Source organism: Podarcis erhardii (assembly GCF_964252035.2).
Source record: "Podarcis erhardii genome assembly, chromosome: 3".
NCBI lineage: Eukaryota > Metazoa > Chordata > Lepidosauria > Squamata > Lacertidae > Podarcis > Podarcis erhardii.
This window is the reverse complement of record NC_138507.1, coordinates 86,769,505-86,790,631: the sequence shown is the minus strand read 5'-3', so window position 1 is coordinate 86,790,631 and position 21,127 is coordinate 86,769,505. Positions and strand designations below refer to the sequence as shown.

Genomic DNA, 21,127 nt, shown 5'->3' with positions numbered 1-21,127 from the left:
ATATAATTCCTGCAATATTTGCTAAACAACTTTGCAAAAGGAAGTGTCTGACTGGGTTAAGTTTACACAGTCAGAAGGGGGAAACTAGTATATTCATATGGGGAGCATCAAATGTTTGCCATACTCAAGAGTAAACCCACTGCAATCAATGGTCTTAAGCTGATTCAATGGGTCTTAGATAGATATCACTCATGGTCTTTGACAATCACTCTGACAACCTGCTTTCTTCTGAAACATTAAGGTGGGTGAGATTAAATAACGACCAAGAAACTGACAGTAGATACTTTTGAGGCACTAAGAAAGGATGCAGCTACTGTGATTTCCATCCTATTCGCCTCCTGGTTCTTTCAACCACCCTCCTCTCTCTGTGAATTCTGTTTGTTACAGGATGCACAGTGAAGAACAATACCTACATCTTCTTTTGTTCACTGAGGCCATATGAAAGAGCGTCTACAAATTTGGGCTGGTCATGGTAGCATGCCAGTAACAACTGACCTTACCAATTCTGAGTCCTCTCATACATACAAAGGACTCTGGAGCTAAGAGCAGGGCAGGCCAATATTGCTTTATGCTGTACTTTGGAGAAACTCTGAATTAATAAATAAAATATAAGTGCTCTAGGTGTCTCAAAACCATCAGCCAGTGAAGAAGTCAGTAAAGTAGCAATGACTACTAGAGCAGCTGTTCCAGGAACATAGAAGAAACAGAAGCTCCATATAATCCTAATCCCTACAGTTACTTAGCTCTTTGCACTGATAACAAGCAAGCAGACAATGAACAAGTGGCAGTTCTTCTGTATATTTGGGAGAGGAGAAGGAATGAAAGAAAGAGAAGGAGCAGATGATGGGAGGAAAGCTGGATAGGTGGACTGAATTTCTCCTATGGGAGATGCACTGGGGAAACCCAGCCAGATGGGCGCGGTATAAATTGTTGTTGTTATGATGCACCAACACCTACAGAAGGCAGAACAGGAGAGCTAGAAGACAAGGTAATTGGTGAAATTATCTGAGCCCCACATCCATTGTTGGCAGACAAAGAGCTGCCTTTCGGTTGCCCTGTGGTTGTCCTGAAGGCTTCAGCTGTGGATTACAAGTTAGTTGCTTTAAGCTCCAGTAGGTGGGATGCCAACAAAGGTTCGTATAGTTAAAGCTATGGTTTTCCCAGTAGTGATGTATGGAAGTGAGAGCTGGACCATAAAGAAGGCTGATCGCCGAAGAATTGATGCTTTTGAATTATGGTGCTGGAGGAGACTCTTGAGATTCCCATGGACTGCAAGAAGATCAAACCTCTCCATACTGAAGGAAATCAACCCTGAGTGCTCACTGGAAGGACAGATTGTGAAGCTGAGGCTCCAGTACTTTGGCCACCTCATGAGAAGAGAAGACTCCCTGGAGAAGACCCTGATGTTGGGAAAGATGGAGGGCACAAGGAGAAGGGGACGGCAGAGGACGAGATGGTTGGATAGTGTTTTCGAGGTTACCAGCATGAGTTTGACCAAACTGCGGGAGGCAGTGGAGGACAGAGGTGCCTGGCGTTCTCTGGTCCATGGGGTCACGAGGAGTCGGACACGACTGAACGACTAAACAACAAAGGTGGGATGATGACAAACTACTCCTGAATTGTTAGCTGCTCACACTGATGGGATACTTGGACCAGGGCAGGTTTTCATTTATCTTGTGCAAGTTGTATTTTGTGCAAATTGCAGCTTCTGAACTTTCTGCCAAGGTAGCCCCCCACATAAAGCACATTACAGGTATTTAACTGGGATGTTATCAGAGCACGGATTACTGTGGCAAGGCTGTCATAGTCCATGAATGGCTGTACCTGAAAATAGGCACTCTATGCTACCAATATGCCACTTCAGCCTTCAGTGAGAATGCTGGATCAAGAAGTACCCCCAAGCAACAAACCTGCTCATTCAAGAGGAGTGCAACTCCATTCAGAACAGACTGTCAACCCAATTCCTGGACACGAAAACAGTCAATTCACAGCACCTCCATCTTGTTCAGCCTCACTGCTTCCAGTCATTGGTCCAGCGCCTGCACAGCCTCACTCGATTCAGATGTCAAGGAAAAAATATTTTTATGCATTGCATGTTTGTTATGACCAGTAGCATGCTTTCTTATTTTATGACATGTAGTACAAGCCAAAAGCTTTCTTTACGAACTACATAATCCTACCTCTACACATGACAATACATGTACACACACACACACACACACACACACACACAAGACATATTATAAACAAAGACAGAACACAAAAACAGTCTACAAGCCAGGGCATTTTCTTGTCCCTTGATTATGCCTCCTCTTTTCCAGATATTAGTTTCCAGTTGGAATGGAGTGATATTTGTTTCAACCTCATAGTAAGAAACTTCGCATCGTTATTATGAGAGGCAATTAGTCCAATCTTAATGATGTGAAAAGCCAGTATCCTTGGGCACTGTAGAAACTTTAGAGTGATGATCTTTTAGGGGTATCTATCAACAATGAAGATCAAAAATTAAATTCAAATCAACATTAACTGCAGTGTAAAGAGCATTGCTGAATATTCCATAACTTTATAACTGCAAATGTATGTACATATGTGTCCCCAGTGCTGTGCAGTTTACTTTCGAATCTATTCCTGGCTTTCAACTGCAAGTATATGCTGGAAATCTAGAAGGTAGATGTCAACTATGCCAATCCTCAAGCCAGTTATTGCTAGTTAAATGAAGTGGCAGAATAAGCAGGGTTGGGAAGACGGAGCAGCGATCATGGAAACAAGATGATAATAGTTGCCTTGTCCACAAGGACTTCCTGTTTCTAAGCACCCTTAAGAGATCTTCACTCTAGGAAATGTTATGTTGTAATATCTAAAATACAATATTCTAAAAACTGCTTTCCTAACAAGGTACGAAAGACTTAAATGCTTTTGGCTGGAGGCTTTAGAGACCAGAACCCAAAAGGTTTTTCATGAACTTAAGAGTAGCCAAGCTTAAAAAGAATCCCCATTGTGAGAGTTGGCAGCAACAAATCTTATAAGAACCTCTAGAAAGTATAAGTAACAGTGGTGTTTTGGTAAGCCTGCTTAAACCCTGAATCTAGCCGTGAATGTGTGTAATTGGAATTGACATCCCTAATTTATCTACATAATCAAGTTTGAAAAGAGCCATGAATTAGAATCACAAACATATAAGAGATATAAACTAGAAGGAAGCTAAATCTTAAATGGAAGTCTTCAGAGACACATTGCTTTTCTTCTGCATGTATGGGTAACATTCTGTCACGTGCAGAAACTACTTAGCTGTCCAAGCTTCAACCACTTCTAGAGAATCAACTTGTATTGTTAAAATTAGTTAAATGGATGAAGATTTAATCATTCAGATTTTTATGTACACATTTTTATGCAATCTCTCACTGCCAAACCTTACAACCTTCCGTGTATTTCCCGAATACATTTGTCTCCTGTAGGGAATACATTAAAGCAGGGTACTGAGATGAAGGTATCTGTGTCAACACAATTCGTTTTGCATTACTATTCCCATTTGTAACATAAATACAATACTCCCTACTTAAAATAGGGTCCCTGATTAAAAAATGCTCTATGGTCAATGGAATGCAAAACCAATGTATTGTAATAAATGCAAGGCTTATATGGGCCCCGATAATCACTTCCCATTTGTTTGCAGTTATGTCAAGGCCTACAGAGGAATACCTGGAACGGTTGTCAAGGATTTCAGACTATTTGGGGTCCTTTCAGAACATCAAAAAGCAACTCAAAAAAGCTCCATTTTTCCATTCATTTCTCTGGAAGTACTATATGCTATATGACTGTGCTCCAGAGCAATCCTGATGTGCAATATCATTATTCTATATATCTTTATATTCCTTTAGGCTCCCTCTCATTTCTTTGATTCTGATCGTGCAGAAGAAAGCCTGAGCATCAGAAAACATGTTTACAATAGCAATTTTTAAAGGGTTAAAGGGCTAATATTGTAAAGAACAATGAATATTCAATGGCTTAAAGCAAGGTATTTGACCATGTGCATTAAGACGGAAACCAAAATGATTAGGGAATACAGTTCCGCTGCCACACAAACACATGGATACATTCTGGGCAAGAGGAATATCCGTAGTTAATTCCACTTGTAGAGACGAGAATACATCTAAGCCCAACTGCACATTTCATTAACAAAGGGTGTGTGAACATTTTACAGGAATATAATGTTAGACAGTTCCTCAAAACATTCTAAATCATGCTTAAGAATAGAAATTTGGAAAGTCTTGGGAAAAGTTAAGCGCAAATTAAAATGACATCATGTCCTGTGTAGTGAAGTGCTATTGAAATATCAACCTGATCTAACTGCCAAAGTCAAATTTCCCACACGGACATTTTTCATGTTATATTACAATTCAGATTTCACTTAAACCTGCACCATGTCAGCTTGAGCTGCAGTTGCACAGAGGAAAGGAAAACATTGTGACAGCCCCAGAGAAGGTGATGAAGGGCTCAAACTAAATGAAATTGTTAAAGTATATGGCATGACCTTTTAATAAAATACACACAGACTTCCCTAATAAGCGAGTTCTGGAGTGGTTAAAAGAAAAATGTGTTTTGGCTCCCTCTTTCCTATCCTCATGATCCACATTGTTAAAGAGAACCACTTACTATTATGCTCCCTTTGGGGAAGAAGGATAGGCCATTTTAAAAGAAAAATAAATTAATAAATACAAACACTAGGAGGCCCAAACAATAACCAACAGACAATAGAGCCTAAATGTATTCTTACACTATTGAGCTAGTTGTGCAGTGGTTTAATTGTTGAACAAGGACCTGGGAGATCTGGGTTCAAATCGCCATTCAGCCATGAAGCTCTCTGGGTGACTTTGGGCCAGTCACTGTCTCTCAGTCCGAACTATTTCACAGGGTTGTTATGGGGATTAAATTAGGAGGGGTGGGCCATATATGCCACATTGAGCTCATTGGAGAGATCCGGTCCTTCTTCATGGTGTGCACAGCTGAACTATGGAAATCATTCCCACAGGAAACACTGATTGCCACCAACTTGAGTGGCTTTAAAACAGGATTAGATAAAGTCATGGAGGATAAAGCTGTCCATGGCTATCAGCCACAATAGCTATCCTCTGCCTCCATGGTTGGGGGCAGTATGCTTCTGAATACCAGTTCTAGAAACCGGGGGGGGGGGGGGAGAGAGAGAGGCAAGTCCTGTTGTCCTCAGGTTAGGCCCGGTCCACCCATGAGGTGGGATGAAGAAGCCGCCTCAGGTGGCAGAAGACGCTGAGGAGGGATGCTTGTGGTGTCCTGCTGCTCTCAGACCTTGTTGGAAATTGGTGCCAATGCCAGTACCTCTTCTCTACTGGCAGTGGGGGAAGTGAAGTGGGCAGCACATCCAGTTTCACCTCAAGTGAAAAATGGGGTGCACCACCCCCTGGCTCCGGTCCTACTTGAGGGTTTTTCATGGGGGTCTGGTTGGCCACTGTGAGACCAGGAAGTTAGTTCAGTTAGGCTTTTGGCCTGATCCAGTCAGCTTTCCTTATTCTCTTAATGTGTGTGTGGGGGTAGAGGGTTAGTCAGGAATGTGGCAGGAAGGAAAGTTATATGTCAGGGTTAAATCTGGCATTTGGAAGATTCATATTTGGCCACTTCCTTCTCTGTCAGAAGCAGCATCTCCTCTGAGAAAGTATATTGTTGGCAACTGGTGCAACTCTAATTAAGAATTACTTGCACTTTTGAGGCATCTTTTCAGATACGGATTTTGTAGGAAATAAATGGGCTTGTATACAAGCAGGCCCAGGAAAAAAAATTAGCTTGTAAGAAGAATGACTGGAATTACAGGAATGCATGCAATCACATTAATATCCTGCCAGACCCAACTGCCACAAAATATAATTATAGATTTTTTCCCCTCCTAGAATATTCTGACTCTTCATAAAAATGCTTAAAATTCTTCCCATTCAGCAAGACTATTAACACGATAGATCTTTATTGCAACATGATGAATAAAATGGCTTACTACAATTATAGTGTGCTTAGCCTGTAGGGCAATTAACCACAGCTAGCACCTTGAAGTCGAGCTGGTTTGGAACAGAGAAAGATCACAAAAGGCTGCCATCTGAATTGTTTTTATTAACAACACCACTTCTAAGCAGTAAGATCTATGCACAATTTGGTAACTCAATGATATCCCACACTGTTTTTTTGGTTTTTTTTGAAATACAAGCAAATCTATTCAGCAAAAGTATGCAGCTGTACATCATCATCTCACTGCACTGAAAAAATATCAATCATTTAAGAAACACTGCTATAATGAAAGCAGCGTATGTATTATAGAACTCCTTACAAAACAAAATAAATAATATGAAAAAGCCACCCTTAAATTAAAATCAAAAAAGACATTTAAAGTTTGGGCATTCTTCATTATGGGAAAGAACCTTCCACACTGAGACCATCATCAATCAGAAAAGCTCCATCTGCTGTATAATTAGCTCTGATAAATGACACTAATCTGAGCTACATTAGAGAACTACTGTTTGGGGGTTGTGGGGGGAAAAGAGAGATAGCTAGAACTGTAAATAAATCTAACCACTGTTTCACTTACAGCCATCCCAGCAGGAAGTCATAAAGAATTTTTTTATAGGTAATATTTTCAAATGCGCTACTGGCTGTGCTGCCTAATATCTATCATCTCGGAGCATGCATTAGTGAGTGTACAGAAGCCTAGAACAGAAGAGCATATTTTTGAAATAAGTTCTCCCTTTCGTACATCTTTACAGCCAAACTAGAAAAAAAAATTGCAAGACAAATCTGGTCCAATGAAGTAGCTGCTCAGGAAGACAATGGACAATCCCAAGAGATAATGGACTGAAGCTGCTAGGCCACTGAAGAAACAGTATGTGGGGGCATTTGCAGAGAAAAGTGCATCTAGAACTTATTCTGTATTACCCTCCTGGTGCTTCTATGCATGAATGGATGGAATAGAGGCAATATGAGATTGCAAATAAATGAGTAAGGCAGACACATTGTGCACACACACATACAGACAGGGGAGGCAAAAATCATTAAGCAAGTAAACAGTGCAGTATGTGACCATTTACTGGACTTTAACCAAGTAGATCTTTTGCAGTGATTGAGGCACCCTCATTGTGATATTCTGGCATCTTCTGAAAACTTGTTTTATGCTGACAGACCTTCATAGCTTTGTACTGTTTTAAATGATTTGTTTTTTAAAAAATTGTTGTACACTGCCCTGATATTTTATGACTTGGCAGTATAGAAATGCATTTATAAATAAACAAATGCAAAGATGCAAAAATGAAATTCCAAAGATTGGTCATTTGCTGTGTTTACATAATTCTTGAATTCTTAATTCAAGAGGTTATCTATGGGGGGTGAGAAATGATAGTTGCGTTTGATAAAACTGTCCCTAGACTGTACTTCTTCAGACTGCTGGTGGGACATTGCACAACTGAATTCTCTAATACAGAAACCTGCACACTGCACCCACATCCTCTCCTGAGCCCCAAAGTTCTCTGGTAAAGGGTTTGATATTAGCTCTACTTCCCACTATGCTAGTTTTCTGTGTGCAACATTCCCCCTATTCCCAAATGGGCAGCCATTCAACTGTGCAGTCTAGGAACAGTCTTATCACATGACTTATCACATGAAACACTATTACTTTCTACTCAAGTCAAGTCAAGTCAAGTACTTTATTACGGTCATAGACCAGCATAAACAAAACATATACATAGATAGTATAACAGTATGAATCCAGGCGAATAATTATTAAATAAATAGGAGCTAGAACCAAACGTAGATTTAAACATATACATAGAGTACTTAATTAAGGATAGATAATGGGTCTAAAAATTTATAAGAAAGATTAAAAGATTAAAAGATCAGTTAACACAGCTATATGGGTTGGGCTTCAGAAGTGCGGATCTAATAATATGGGCCTTCAGTTTAGGATTGAATTGTAGCATAGATCATTATTCGTCAAATATCTATCATGGCAGCGCAATATCTGGTGACTGAATATGTGACTTCTGGGCTCTCTTCCTGTGAACCAGACCAAGTTATATTGCGACAAAAGCCAGCGACACCAAACACCACAAGACCAAACAAAAAGAAATCAACAACAACATCAAGAAGAAGAAGAAGAAAAAAAGATTACACAAGGGAACTTCGCAGTGTGCCACTCAACAAAAGAAATTTACGCTTCCTGATTGCTAAAGTGCAAAATTTGGCCACCTCATATGATATTGAGCTTGAGGAATCTTCCAGAAGGTATTTTCGTAGAATTTCGGGGGAGGATTCCAAATAATGTTGAAGGGGTATAAATTCTGATAAAAGCGGCAAAATGAGTTGAGCTCGTTCTTCACTATAAAATTCGCAAAATAGAAGGATGTGAGTGACAGATTCTACCTTATTAGGCATACAGGGGCAGAGACGTGCATGCATTGGTACCCGCGTGAATTTGCCGTACAGCACTGCTGAGGGCATTGTCTCAAAGCGGGCTCTAGAGAAAGCCCATCTATAAGCTTCGTTAGTGATGTTAGTTAAGTAAGGGGCAGCTGCAAAGTTAGGCCAAGCTTTTAAACATCTATATGTCTCCGGGAGTAGGGCGTCTTCTTGTTGTAATTCGACATCGTAAAGTCTCTGAGTGATAATTGCCTTTGCCTTGTTCTGAGTTCCAAGAAAAAGATTTTCAAGGTTTAGGCCAATTTGTTTGATCTTGTTAGTTATTTGCATAAGCCAAGGAGGATAGGGAACTGCGGCCAGGAAGCAAGGTAGCAGTCCCTTAGGATTGTAATGGATTTTCAGCCAGAGGGATATTGCTTGCTCCCAGACTTTTAATTCCACTCTGGGTAGTCCTGCCTCTTGCCTTAAGACTGCATTAGGTGTACACTTTGGGGTAGCAAATAGTGATCTTAAGAATTTTGATTGTACTGTTTCAAGGGTCTTAAGGTTGGCAGAGGGGCTAATTTGAGTGCCATACAGGAGTTGGACTAAAGATTTTGCCTGAAAAACTTTTAGGGCCATCGGGAGGAAGCCAGCTCCTTTCCTTCTGAATAATCTGAGGATGGCATTTGCACTTCTTCCTGCTGATATAGCTGATGTGGTCAGGTGTGTTGACAATTTGGCATTATAAGAGAAAGTAATGCCTAAGTATTGGAAGGTCTTAGTCTGTTCAATGGCGTTTCCCTTTACGCTCCAATTATCTTTCCTGAAGGAGCGGTTAAAATGTACAATTTTGGTTTTGGCAAAGTTAATTGTTAACAGTTCAGTGTTACATTGGTCACTAAACTTTCCTAAGGCACGTTTCAGACCCACTTTGGTTTGAGAGAGAAGAACAGCGTCATCTGCATACATTAAAACTGGTACTTTTCTGCCGTTAGAGAACACGGGGGGTGGGTGGGTTTCGATTTCACGGCAGCATGTGACCAGGGAGTTAACATAGATGTTAAATAAAAATGGGGCTAATAGGCATCCTTGTCTAACTCCTCTTTGGACTGGGATTTCTCTAGAGAGTCTGCCGTCCTGTGCAAGTCTTATCTGGAGGGTATTGTTCTCATGAAGCTTAATCATCAGAAGTAATAACCTTCTGTTAATACCCATATTGGCCAATTTGGCCCAGAGCCTACCCCTGGATACAGAATCAAATGCTGCCTTTAGGTCTACAAAGGCTGCATACAGTGACTTTTTCCAATGTTTCACATACTTATTACTTTCTACTTAAATCGCTTTCATGGTTGTTTTAGCATACTTGAACATAGTATTCTTGACTGGAATTGTCTCTTCTGTGATTTTTACTTGGAACAATTTATTCATGTTTGCAACCAACAATAGTAATTGGCCTTTTTCAGAGCTCCTAAGCGGATATAGACTGAAAGCTTGTTTTTATAAAACTCCCTACAGTATTTAAGAGGTTCCAATTCTAAGGTGTAAGATGATTTTATCTCCTGTTCCCATTCCTTGAATTTTATCTGCCAAGCAGAATATAAATGCAATGAACAAGATTAATCCAACAACATATTTAGCACCACGGAAAAACAATAAGTGACTTATCAAAATTACTGTCTAGAGAAAAATCCTTTTCGTTCCAAATGAAGAAGTGGCTGAAAGAGAGCACTTTATCACATTGTCCCAAAGAAAATGGTGAGAAAGTACAAACCTTCCTAGCACTTATACCAAATAAATAACTAGATCTACATCCCTTTCCCCAACATATAGATATATATCTATACATAAGGCTTTGTATTTCAGAGGAGAGAGCTTTGCAAAGAAGCACACAATGAAATTTCAACTTTTGTCAGAAACTTCCATGAAATAGCACTGATGGCATCTGAATTCAAACTATTGAACAATACTTTACTTTTAAAGGAAGTTGTCAGACTAAGATAAAAGCATCAGCAAAATGTATGCCTGTAATACCCAAATGTTTCAGGAAGTATTTATGTTTATTCTACACAAGTCACTATGTGTGAGATCCCCTAACAATTGGATGACACCCTATGTTGCATGCTTAATTTTCTGTACTTATTTGAAGAACATCATCACAATTATTGCAGTAATATGGGCTCTAGTTTCCACAGCACAGGCCAACAGTTAAGCTATAGGTTGACAAATGTAGTAATTAGTGTTATGAAAATGATAAAGCTATGCAAACTGAGCTCTGTTCAATCAAGATAGAAAATGCTTCCCTTCCCTTTGGTCGGGTGGCAGGATTTAAATTAAATAAACAGAAAACTAAAGTGTTGGGAAAAAATTTGACAGATACAGAGTCGGAAAGGTTTCAGAGAGAAACAGAACTAACTATGGTTAAAAAAGTAAAATACCTAGGGGTAAACATAACAGCAAAAAACCTGAGTCTATTTAAGGATAATTATGAAAAATGTTGGTCTGAAATTAAGAGAGACTTGGATAGTTGGACAAAATTGAAGCTTTCTTTGTTAGGCCGAATTGCTGCTATCAAGATGAATGTATTGCCAAAAATGTTGTTTTTGTTTCAAACATTACAGATCGTGGACAAAACGGAGTGCTTCCGGAAGTGGCAGAAAGATATATCCAGATTTGTCTGGCAGGGCAAAAAGCCCAGAATTAAATTTAAGATATTAACAGATGCGAAAGAAAGAGGGGGCTTTGCCCTGCCAGACTTAAAGTTGTACTATGAAGCCGCAGCTTTTTGCTGGCTAAAAGACTGGCTACTTCTCGAAGACACTGACGTGTTGGACTTGGAAGGTTTTAACAATGCTTTTGGTTGGCATGCATACCTATGGTATGACAAAGTTAAGATCAATAAGGCCTTTAAGAACCATATTGTCAGGAAAGCAGTGTTTAATGTCTGGACAAAATACAAAGACTTACTGGAAAATAAAACTCCAAGGTGGCTCTCACCTCTGGAGGCTAAGGCCCTAAAAAGACCCAATATGGAGGCTAAATGGCCAAAATATTGGGAAATATTAGAAAAAGATGGAGACAATTGGAAATTGCAGAGTTTGGAGAAAATGAAGGATAAGGTGCGAGACTGGTTACATTATGCTCAGATTAAAGAAGTTTTTAAAAATGATAAAAAGTTAGGGTTCCAGGTGGAGAAATCGAAGTTAGAAACTGAATTGTTAGAACCAAAGACTAAGGTATTATCAAGAATGTATAACCTGCTGTTAAAATGGAATACACAAGACGAAATGGTTAAATCGGTTATGATAAAATGGGCACAGGACATTGGGCATAACATTATGTTTGAGGACTGGGAAAGGTTGTGGACCACTGGGCTGAACTTCACCGCATGTAATGCTCTGAAGGAAAATGTAATGAAAATGATATATAGATGGTACATGACCCCAGTTAAACTTGCCAAAATATACCATTCGTCTGATAATAAATGTTGGAAATGTAAAGAAAACGAAGGAACATTCTTTCACCTCTGGTGGACATGCCCTAAGGTGAAGGTCTTCTGGGAAATGATATATAATGAGCTGAAAAAGGTATTTAAGTATACCTTCACTAAGAAACCAGAGGCCTTCCTTCTGGGTATTGTCGGCCAGAAGGTGTTAAAGAAGGACCGAACATTCTTTATGTATGCAACAACGGCAGCAAGGATACTCATCGCAAAAAACTGGAAAACTCAAGATCTACCCACACTGGAAGAGTGGCAGATGCAACTGATGGACTATATGCAACTGGCCGAGATGACAGGCAGAATCCGTAACCTGGGAGAAGAGAAGATGGAGGAAGACTGGGAGAAATTCAAGAAGTATCTACAAAAACATTGTAATTTGGTTGAATGTTAAGAAGGATGCTAGATTATAAAAAACTGGCCACCACTAAATTAGATTTGAAATTTGATGATAAGTGAGACTAAAGAAAATATAAAATTTTTTGGAAGAAGTGCTAGATTATATTTGAATGAGTGGACATGAGATTGTAAACAAGTTGATAATTTGTTTGGAAAAAACTTTTAACGATGTAAATGGGAGCGGGAGACGTGAGGAAGTCCAAAGAAGTGATGAAATTATGTCTGTGATAGAAGTAAGACTGTTTATTATTTGTGCATTTATATTTAAAAACTTTAATAAATATTTATAAAAAAAAAAAAAATGCTTCCCTTCCCTTGTTCTTCCTACAATGGTCACACAACTATCATTCTCATGCAGTTTTCTACAGTTTCCCAAAGAAATCACTACATTCTTCTTAAAGGCTCAAAACTAAAGATGCTAGAGAAGAGCAGAGCCTACTTTGCTCTCCTTACACTTACATTTTTCTTTACTCGGTGAAGTTACATTCAGTTCTGTCGAAAGTTGCTGGTTGGAGTTAACAGTCTGCGTAGATAGGGAGGTATTACTGTTGTCACTATTTGTTTCTCCAGAGAACAAATCTGATTGGCTGTTGCTTGTGCTGGGAGTGGACTCATCATCTGGTTGCTTCTTTTGAAAATCTAACAAGACACAAAATTGGGGAGATGGGATTATTGACTACAAAACATGTTTCTGTCCAATGGGGCACATACAATATGTTGTATTTTACAATATAATCATCTCTATAAACTGTGATTTAATCCTATTAGTCTAAGCCCTAAGATATTAAACTTACCTTCATTGCACCAATACATTATTACTGAACTTGGTATAATCACCGAGTGCTGTTCCAGTGGAATGGCAAGATACACATTTAGAGCACAATCCAACTAGTGCTTTGGCTCCAGTGGACTGGAGCTACTAACAGAAGTGGGGAGATTTTTGCTGATTTCCTCCACACCCACCCACCCAAAGCCCTTCAAAAATTTGTTTTAGAGAAAAGGGTTAACTCCCTTGCCATGCCACAATTCTTGGGAAGCTTCTCCCACCAGCAATTAATTAGAGAAGAAACCAGGTAAAGGCAAATTATGTGACAAACATCCTGTCTAGTTGGCATTAGTTGTGAGAGTTTCTATGCACAATGCAATTAATGAGGAAACTAGGCAAAATTACTTGTTGCCTCCTAAAACGAGGCTAGGTCGTTAACTAACTTGGTTCTCAGATTACAGTGTCATGCGAATACTGTTTGCGAACTGCAAATGAATACTGAATTTAACCAAGGTATGTAACAAATAACCATTTATTTTTTGCAAAGGCTCTCTTTATAAGACAAAACATCAATATCAGTTCTTCCTACCTACTAACACTATGTGATCAACTGATCGGTGACTTCCATCAAGCCATCACCTCTTTCTAAGGTGTCTGATTAGCATGGCAGCTAAAGCCTTATTATCCTTATTTAGAAAAAGCAACTGGCCAATGTAAATATTGCATAATTTTATCCTCTTGTGCATGACCTTCACCACAGCATTTATTAAATGCCAATAAAGGATTTTGCAAACTTGTCTATTTGTGATATCAACCAGGAAACAACTTAGATCTGTAACTATGCATGTTTTTAAAACCCATCATATGTTCAGCTTCATCTGTGCTGATACTGGACCAATTCTAATGAACTCCCATTTATTTTCAAAATTTCAGGTTTAAGTCCCTAATGAAAACTGAGAATGGTTTGCATTTGCAATTAAGAGAAAACTTTGGTGAATCCTGTAAAGGCAAGTCCTGGAAAGAAAAAAACCTAGAAAAATGAAGGTACACAAAGTATTCCTCTGGATCATGGGCTACTTAACCAGTAGTCCAGTTCTGACTTTTATATTACATTATAGCCATATTCAATGAGGAAATAAAAAACATCAACATGAAGCCTGGAAATACGATGTCTCATTTTAAGCCCAGTGAAATCCTTTACATTTGCTATGCAGATTTATACCAGTGTCAATTATTCTTAGCTTGATTTCCACAGGTGTACTTTAAGGATTGCCTTTGGTTTCTTCTGTTAACACAAGCTATGCTTCAATTTTATTTCACTCCTATATCCTAAGAATTGGCAATAAATTATGAAATGATGCCTTTAACTAGAGCTTATTAAGCCCAAGTTGATAACAAAACAGCCTGCTCTTCAGGATCTGCAAGATCTTAAATTCAATAAAATGCTGTTTTATACTATATTAAGCTCAACAGGAACAGCTTAAGGTAGAACAAGGGAAGAACCAAATGAGGACCTGATACTATTTCTTTTAAAGCTGGATAAAGATACATGCCCCAGCACAAAATTAATTTATTCCGGTTTGTTATACCTTTTAGGAATTTTAACATGAAAGATACAAATTATGCAATGAAATGAAGAAGCATTTCATTACACTTCTTTCTGCTTCATCCTACAGCAGGGAGCCAGCCTTAACAATCCCATTTTCCTTACAACTGCTCTATATTCTGTTAATTTTACAGAACAGCGTTTCCGTGTGCTCTGGCTTTCTTCACTGTGTTTGATTGCACCAGAAGCGGTTTAGTCATGATGGCCACATGACCCAGAAAGCTGTTTGTTGACAAACGCCAGCTCTCTCGGTCTGAAAGCGAGATGAGCGCTGCAACCCCATAGTCGTCTCTGACTGGACTTAACCGTCTGGGGGTCCTTTACCTTTACTGCATAGCACACCCCGCAAGATGAGATACTGCATGGAACATTTCTATGACAACTATTAAGATACAGCATTATTAGGAAAATAACCTACTTATAAGCATCTCCCAGAATGCGCTATTCTAATCTTGCTTTCTACGGGCAAGTTGTAGAATTTTGTAAACAGCTACTTTTAATAAAGGCTAGCTATTTCATAAGTAACAGAAAAATTATAGTAAATGAAAGCAAATGTTTGTAGCACAGCACACAATCTTTTCCCATTCAAGACAAGTCCATTTTGTTGTATGAACCAAATTCTTTCCTCAGAAAGTCTCAGAGTATTAATAGGTCTTTTCCTAATGAAGCACACAGGACAGCACTGAAGAAGAAGGTTCCTGGCTACTACAAGTCCAGGTAAATTTATGAACTCCTCTAAATGTGTCTCTTACCTTTCTTATGAACAATAACTGGTCTCTTATCTCTGCTGGTTTATAAATACTGGGAAAACAAAATAAATTTTGGATGCCCAATAAACCCAAGTGACAAAAATACCTTAGAAATGGGTAAACTTAACAGGGCTTGTTCATGAGAGATGCCTAGAGGGGACATGGCCAACCAAACAAGAGAGTAAACACACACCTTTGAATCATTGTTTTGTTTGCTAAAATACAAGAGTCGTTTACCTATTCTGATTTTCTCCAATTTCTCCTTGAGGATATCAGGAACACATGTTTCTACCTAGACTACTAATGAACAGAAACAACTAATTTTACTTACTTCATTAAAAGAAATGAAATACTCTAGCAGACAGAATAAAATCTATTCAGGTAAATTATAAGAGCTTGTTAAATATACTGAAACAACAAGTTGCCAGTGTGGGGCAACTGAGAAACTGAGTAGGCTAAAAGAACCCCTAGTGCAATATTGGTGAAAGCTCAAAAGATCTCTGAAGTAGGCTTACTAACCAATGGATGCAAAATTTAATTACGTTTCATATTTACTTTGCCCACTTCAAATAAAAGAGCATGCAAGATTTCATTTTTTTTAAAATAAAAGCACATTATCAATTAGTGCCTCTAGCACTGCTAGCATCTACACAGTCCTCACTTAGGTGCCCTTTTAGATGTCTAGGGAGAATCCTAGCATTTAAGAACATTGGTCTATTATTTTTAATTAATTTCTCTAGACTAACCCATGGAGTCCCAATTAAGGTTAACTATTGCCTAATTTTCCATCAGTGGTGTTTGTTTGGAATTAAAATGTTTTTTCAATTTTTTTTTTTTTAAAGAAGTGCCAGGTAGTTTCAAGATGGAGCATAATATATATATTTTGAATTAAGCAGATGTGGTGGTAGGGATATGGTGGTGGTGGAGGAACAGACCACTCACTACCAACATTATCCCAAATACCGTAATATAAAATGGCATCAAAGCAGCAGTAAAATGATTTCCTCCATAGCTGCTTGGTTGTGGCAGTACTGAAATGACTTCATTACTTCTGTGAATCTTAGGTTATACAAAACTCTAGATCACTGTAGTCAATTGGAACCCCATGCCAATGCAACTTCTGATTAAGACAATGCTGATGTATTTGAGGTCTGTTGGTGGTTTGCTGTATATTTGGATGTGGGGCCTTTTTTGATTAGCAAAATAATTAAAATGTGTTGACCATGACAGTTGTATGTGTTTAATGAAGCTTTATACTTCATGCAATTAGCACTAATCTCCATTCACAAAAATATTCATATTATGGTCAATGGCTTAAGGTTTCCCAAACTAGAATGGAAATGCTCACAAAATAACACAATATGCACAGAAATAAGGTATAAATAGGGTCTGTGCTTTATTTCTTAATATTTGCATTTGATTTGTTCTTCAAGGAGCTTAAAGAAGTAAGTTCAAGTATGACAGAAGGGATAATGCCAAAGCTACACAGTTAGATTACCAAATATATGAACTTAAGGTCACATTTAAACTTTCTACTCTAGTAGCATTGATCTGTTACACTGAACCGGTTCTTTAAGGAGCAGTAGAAATTGGATACCTGTAGATTGCCACAGCATTGTATGTTAAGGTAAGGTAATGAATTGCTTTAAATAAGGCAAATGGCGTTCATTCATCCTATAGCCTTTGTTTCACTTTGTAGAGAATAGGCACTACTTGCAGTAATCATCCTAGATTACACAGCGGTCATGCTGGGGAGACACCCTTCTCTTGAAATATGAATAAAAGATCAATTTCATGGCTTTGAAAAATGATGAAATTATCTTGGGTCATGTTTTAAGTGAATACTCTGTTTTACTGCAGCTAAAACTTGGGGAACTCCCATCATCTTTGTCCATGCTAGATGAGGCTAGTGTGTTGAGAGTCTAACATCTTGAGGACAACAGGTTACCCACCCGTGAATTAGATATGTACCACAGCAAGCTTTGGACTTGCACAGCCCCTCTCCTCTTCCCCCATGTTCAAGGGAAGGAGAATAAAAGCTTCAGTTTAGAACACTATGAGCTTGTTAACAAAGATACTGAACAAGATTCAAATCAGTGCTTTCCTATGTTGAGACTATGATTGAAACTATGATTGTTACACTATGTGAATGCAGTGTGTTCTTATAACTATGTTTCAATGCTTGGATGTGGCCATTATCTTAATCATATAAATATGAATTTGAACCCATGTGTTTTGATTTCAGACAATTTGAAATGTGTATTACCTTAGGTTTAGAATATTAACTGAAATTGAGACAGCTACTTCCAGATCCGTTTAACAGATCCAAAGGTAAATTTTTTCATTAACATGAAGCACCATCGCTCAGTGAAAGGGTAAAGGTCTGTTCGGCAGGTTACACTGCTCATCTGGTAGCGAGCAAGGCAGAACCATACAAATGACCCAAAAGAGAAGTAAGCCCAGTTGTCAAAGAAACAAGAGAGCCAGAGAGCTGTTGGTAACAAAGCCAAGTTTAATAGGGTTTATGTGCCCTTGATGGACTCTGCTCAAATCTTTAATGAGGCATTTATTTGCAGCTATGCCCTGAACCAAGTGCTAATGATAAAATTTACCAAGAGTGGGTCAACGTCTGAACAATATGACTAGTAAAAAAACCCCAACCTATATTAGAAAAGGTGATTAACCTTTTAAAATATGGTATGGCTGGTAAATTCAGAAATGTCAGTGTTACATTTTAAGTAAAAATAAAGCCCCATGACTCCTACCTGCAGCGATTTAAGTTGATAACAAGGCAATATAAAAGCCACCATGATAAGTTTAGTTACACTCTCAAGTGTGCTTGTACTGGATTCAAAGCAGGAATATAAAATTAACAATTTAAGATTCAGTCCAAAATTTGTTTTAGCAGCATGAAGCCACATAAAACAACAAATCTCATCCTATGTGCCAAGAGACAAAAAGGTACACTCAGCTAACTGAATCTGCTCAAAATTGGTCTGTCTCAGTACTTATAAAATGAATAGAAAGCAAACTACAGTTTTCAATACCCTAAAACATTCTAGAACAACTAGAAAAAGCAAAACTACACTTACTCTTATTTTCATACTGTATGAGTTATAAAAACTAAGAGATAGGGAAATGGTGTTTGGATTTTTAAAAACACTTTATTGGTTTAGACCAATAAACAATTAAAATTATTCAGCAAGAAGAGTGAGAGAACCTGTATTTAGACACCGGTTCTATAATGTCTTTCCAGAGATTGTAGTTTAAGCACAACCTACTGGCCTAGATTTCTCAATGCTACGAGGAACAATTTGAAAGGATAGCAATTTGCTAAAAATGAATAGGAAATTAAGAAATACCTCTACCTTGAATAGAAACCATAAAAACTCAATTTAGCTCTCTGAAAAGGTACCAGCCTTAGAACTCAGGTAATTATGTAGGAAGATATTCAGCCGTGCTGCTTCCTAATTTCAGCTAGACCTATTCCTTGGGGAATTCAACATCCATAGGATTTGACCACAGCAAGTACCTTGCCATGATGAAATACTGGAGAAGCTAAAATAAGCAACAAAAAAACTAAGCAATAGTCTATAATGGGGAAGCCATTGAGATTTCATCTGCTGTAAACCACATTAAATATACAGGCTGGTTGCTGGGGATCAAGAAAGATGACATTAGAAGCAACAAGCAGGGAGATCCATTTGCTTTCTGACATGGTGGCTTAGTGGAGAATCCAACCACTGTCTTGGATCAAAAGAAATGGAAGCAAAGCTTAACATGCACAATGGAGCTCTCTGCCATTCCTCCCCTCAAAAGCCACTCCCAAGAGTCATGAAACCTGAATGGCATGAGATGTGACATGGGGCAGGGAGTGGGTAACTATCATATTATGATTAAAAAGAAATAATTTTGAATAGTAGGAAAAAAATTATCGAAGAAAAAGGTTGGACAGGTATTTTCAAGATATGCTTTAGGTCATGGGTAGGCAAAGTAAGGCCCGGGGACCAGATCTGGCCCGATTGCCTTTTAAGTCTGGCCTGCGGATGGTCCAGGAATCAGCGTGTTTTTGAGGGACATAGGAATTCGTATATATATATATAGAGAGAGAGAGAGAGAGAGAGAGAGAGAGAGAGTCCGGCCCCCCACAAGGTCTGAGGGACAGTGGACCGGCCCCTTGCTGAAAACGTTTGCCGACCCCTGCTTTAGGTACAAAAAAATACCCTTGAGGGCATAGATTTGATTTGATTGCTCATTTCTTTCTTTGATTCCTAAGCATTTACACCAGAAATATCAGTGGTGACTGTTATATTCTTGTCCTTATGCTCAATCAATTTAGATCCATCCCTTAGACATTTTCCATCTGAATGAAGTCAGGAGCTTAAAATCCATGCCATGCTTAAATCATAAAGCAAACTTAGAAATATGATGCAGGCTTGTTTTTATAAATATGCTGTGTACAGGCAACCCCTGATTTGTGTTGGGGTTGCGTTCTGGGTCACAGCTTGCCTAAGCCAACTCCGTCCCATTCTTCCCCTTTTCTGGCCACTTCTGGGTTGCTGCGATGTGTGTACGAGCAGTCACGCACCTATCAAACGTGTGTAAATCGGTCATTGCCTACACTAGCATTTGCTAATTTTGAAACATCAGATTCAACAGTATAGAACTTTTCCATATTTAATTCTAAGCAAACTACCTTTCATTACTATGCACTTCATACATTTGTGTGTTCAAGTCATTATTGTTGATTATGCCTGATATTTCAGTCATTGAATTCTACTTCCTTAGAGAACAGAAATGAATAGCCTTGTTTAATGGATAAATATCAGAATTATGATAGATCTGCAATATCTAACCTATTATTCATCTACTTGAGTATGGTAAACTAACTTAAAGCACAGATTCAAATTACTTTAGAATTGGTAAATTAATTGCTCTCTCAAAGGAGTTCTTAACTGACCTTGAAGGATCATTTTCCTGCTATTTTTCTATGAAGGCAACTATTCTATAAGAGGTTGCAATTTCATATTGTGTTCAAGCAACAATGCCTTTATTTTTTTTTTAAAAAGAGTTCAATATATTGCTTAGAAATAAGATTTAGTATTATTTAACTGTATTTTTTCTCAAGGTCAATAAAGAGAGAGAGCGAGCACCAATAGGCTTACAAACAAAAAAGACAAGACACACAACAGGAGAGTAGTAGAAAAAGGCAAAGGAGGGAGATCAGTTCTTTAAGGCCATAAACAAAGCGATGAGCTACAAACATTCATATAAAGTACACACCGGGCTAATTTTCCCTTGTTGTGTTCTAGATTAACAGTAATTGGTGACTCCTAATTTTTCAGTTGATGGATGGAACCAGTGTCATTTTCTTTCGGTTTTTGCAGTCACAGGGCAACTGGCAGGGAAAACAGAATGTTCTAGCTCTCTTCAGCTCCTTCTCTGCTCAGTGGTTGGGTCTGGATTGGTCTCTTCCTTGTCTTGACATTATTTCTTGGAGGCAAAGGGTATAGCCTCCCAGTGGCCCTTGGTCCCCTGGGCTGATGGCGGAGCCCAGAGTTTGCTGCAGTTACTATTATAGAAACAGCCATAGAGAGGAGAATTTGCGTTACATGGGTATAGGTGGGCACTAGAGAACTAGGGAATTTGAAACAGAAACCTAAAGGTCAAACGCAAATGGCTAGGATATGAGCACCACCAGAACG

General features: G+C 38.6%; 1 protein-coding gene across 1 annotated transcript in view; it reads right to left on the bottom strand.

The window, feature by feature from the left end:
• Positions 1–21,127, bottom strand: part of ZFAND3 (zinc finger AN1-type containing 3) — a 146,394-nt gene that overhangs the window by 44,239 nt on the left and 81,028 nt on the right. The window contains exon 4 of the mRNA XM_081854227.1: positions 12,761–12,940. Within this exon, the coding sequence (XP_081710353.1) occupies positions 12,761–12,940 (180 nt within the window). The remainder of the gene's footprint in view (positions 1–12,760; positions 12,941–21,127) is intronic.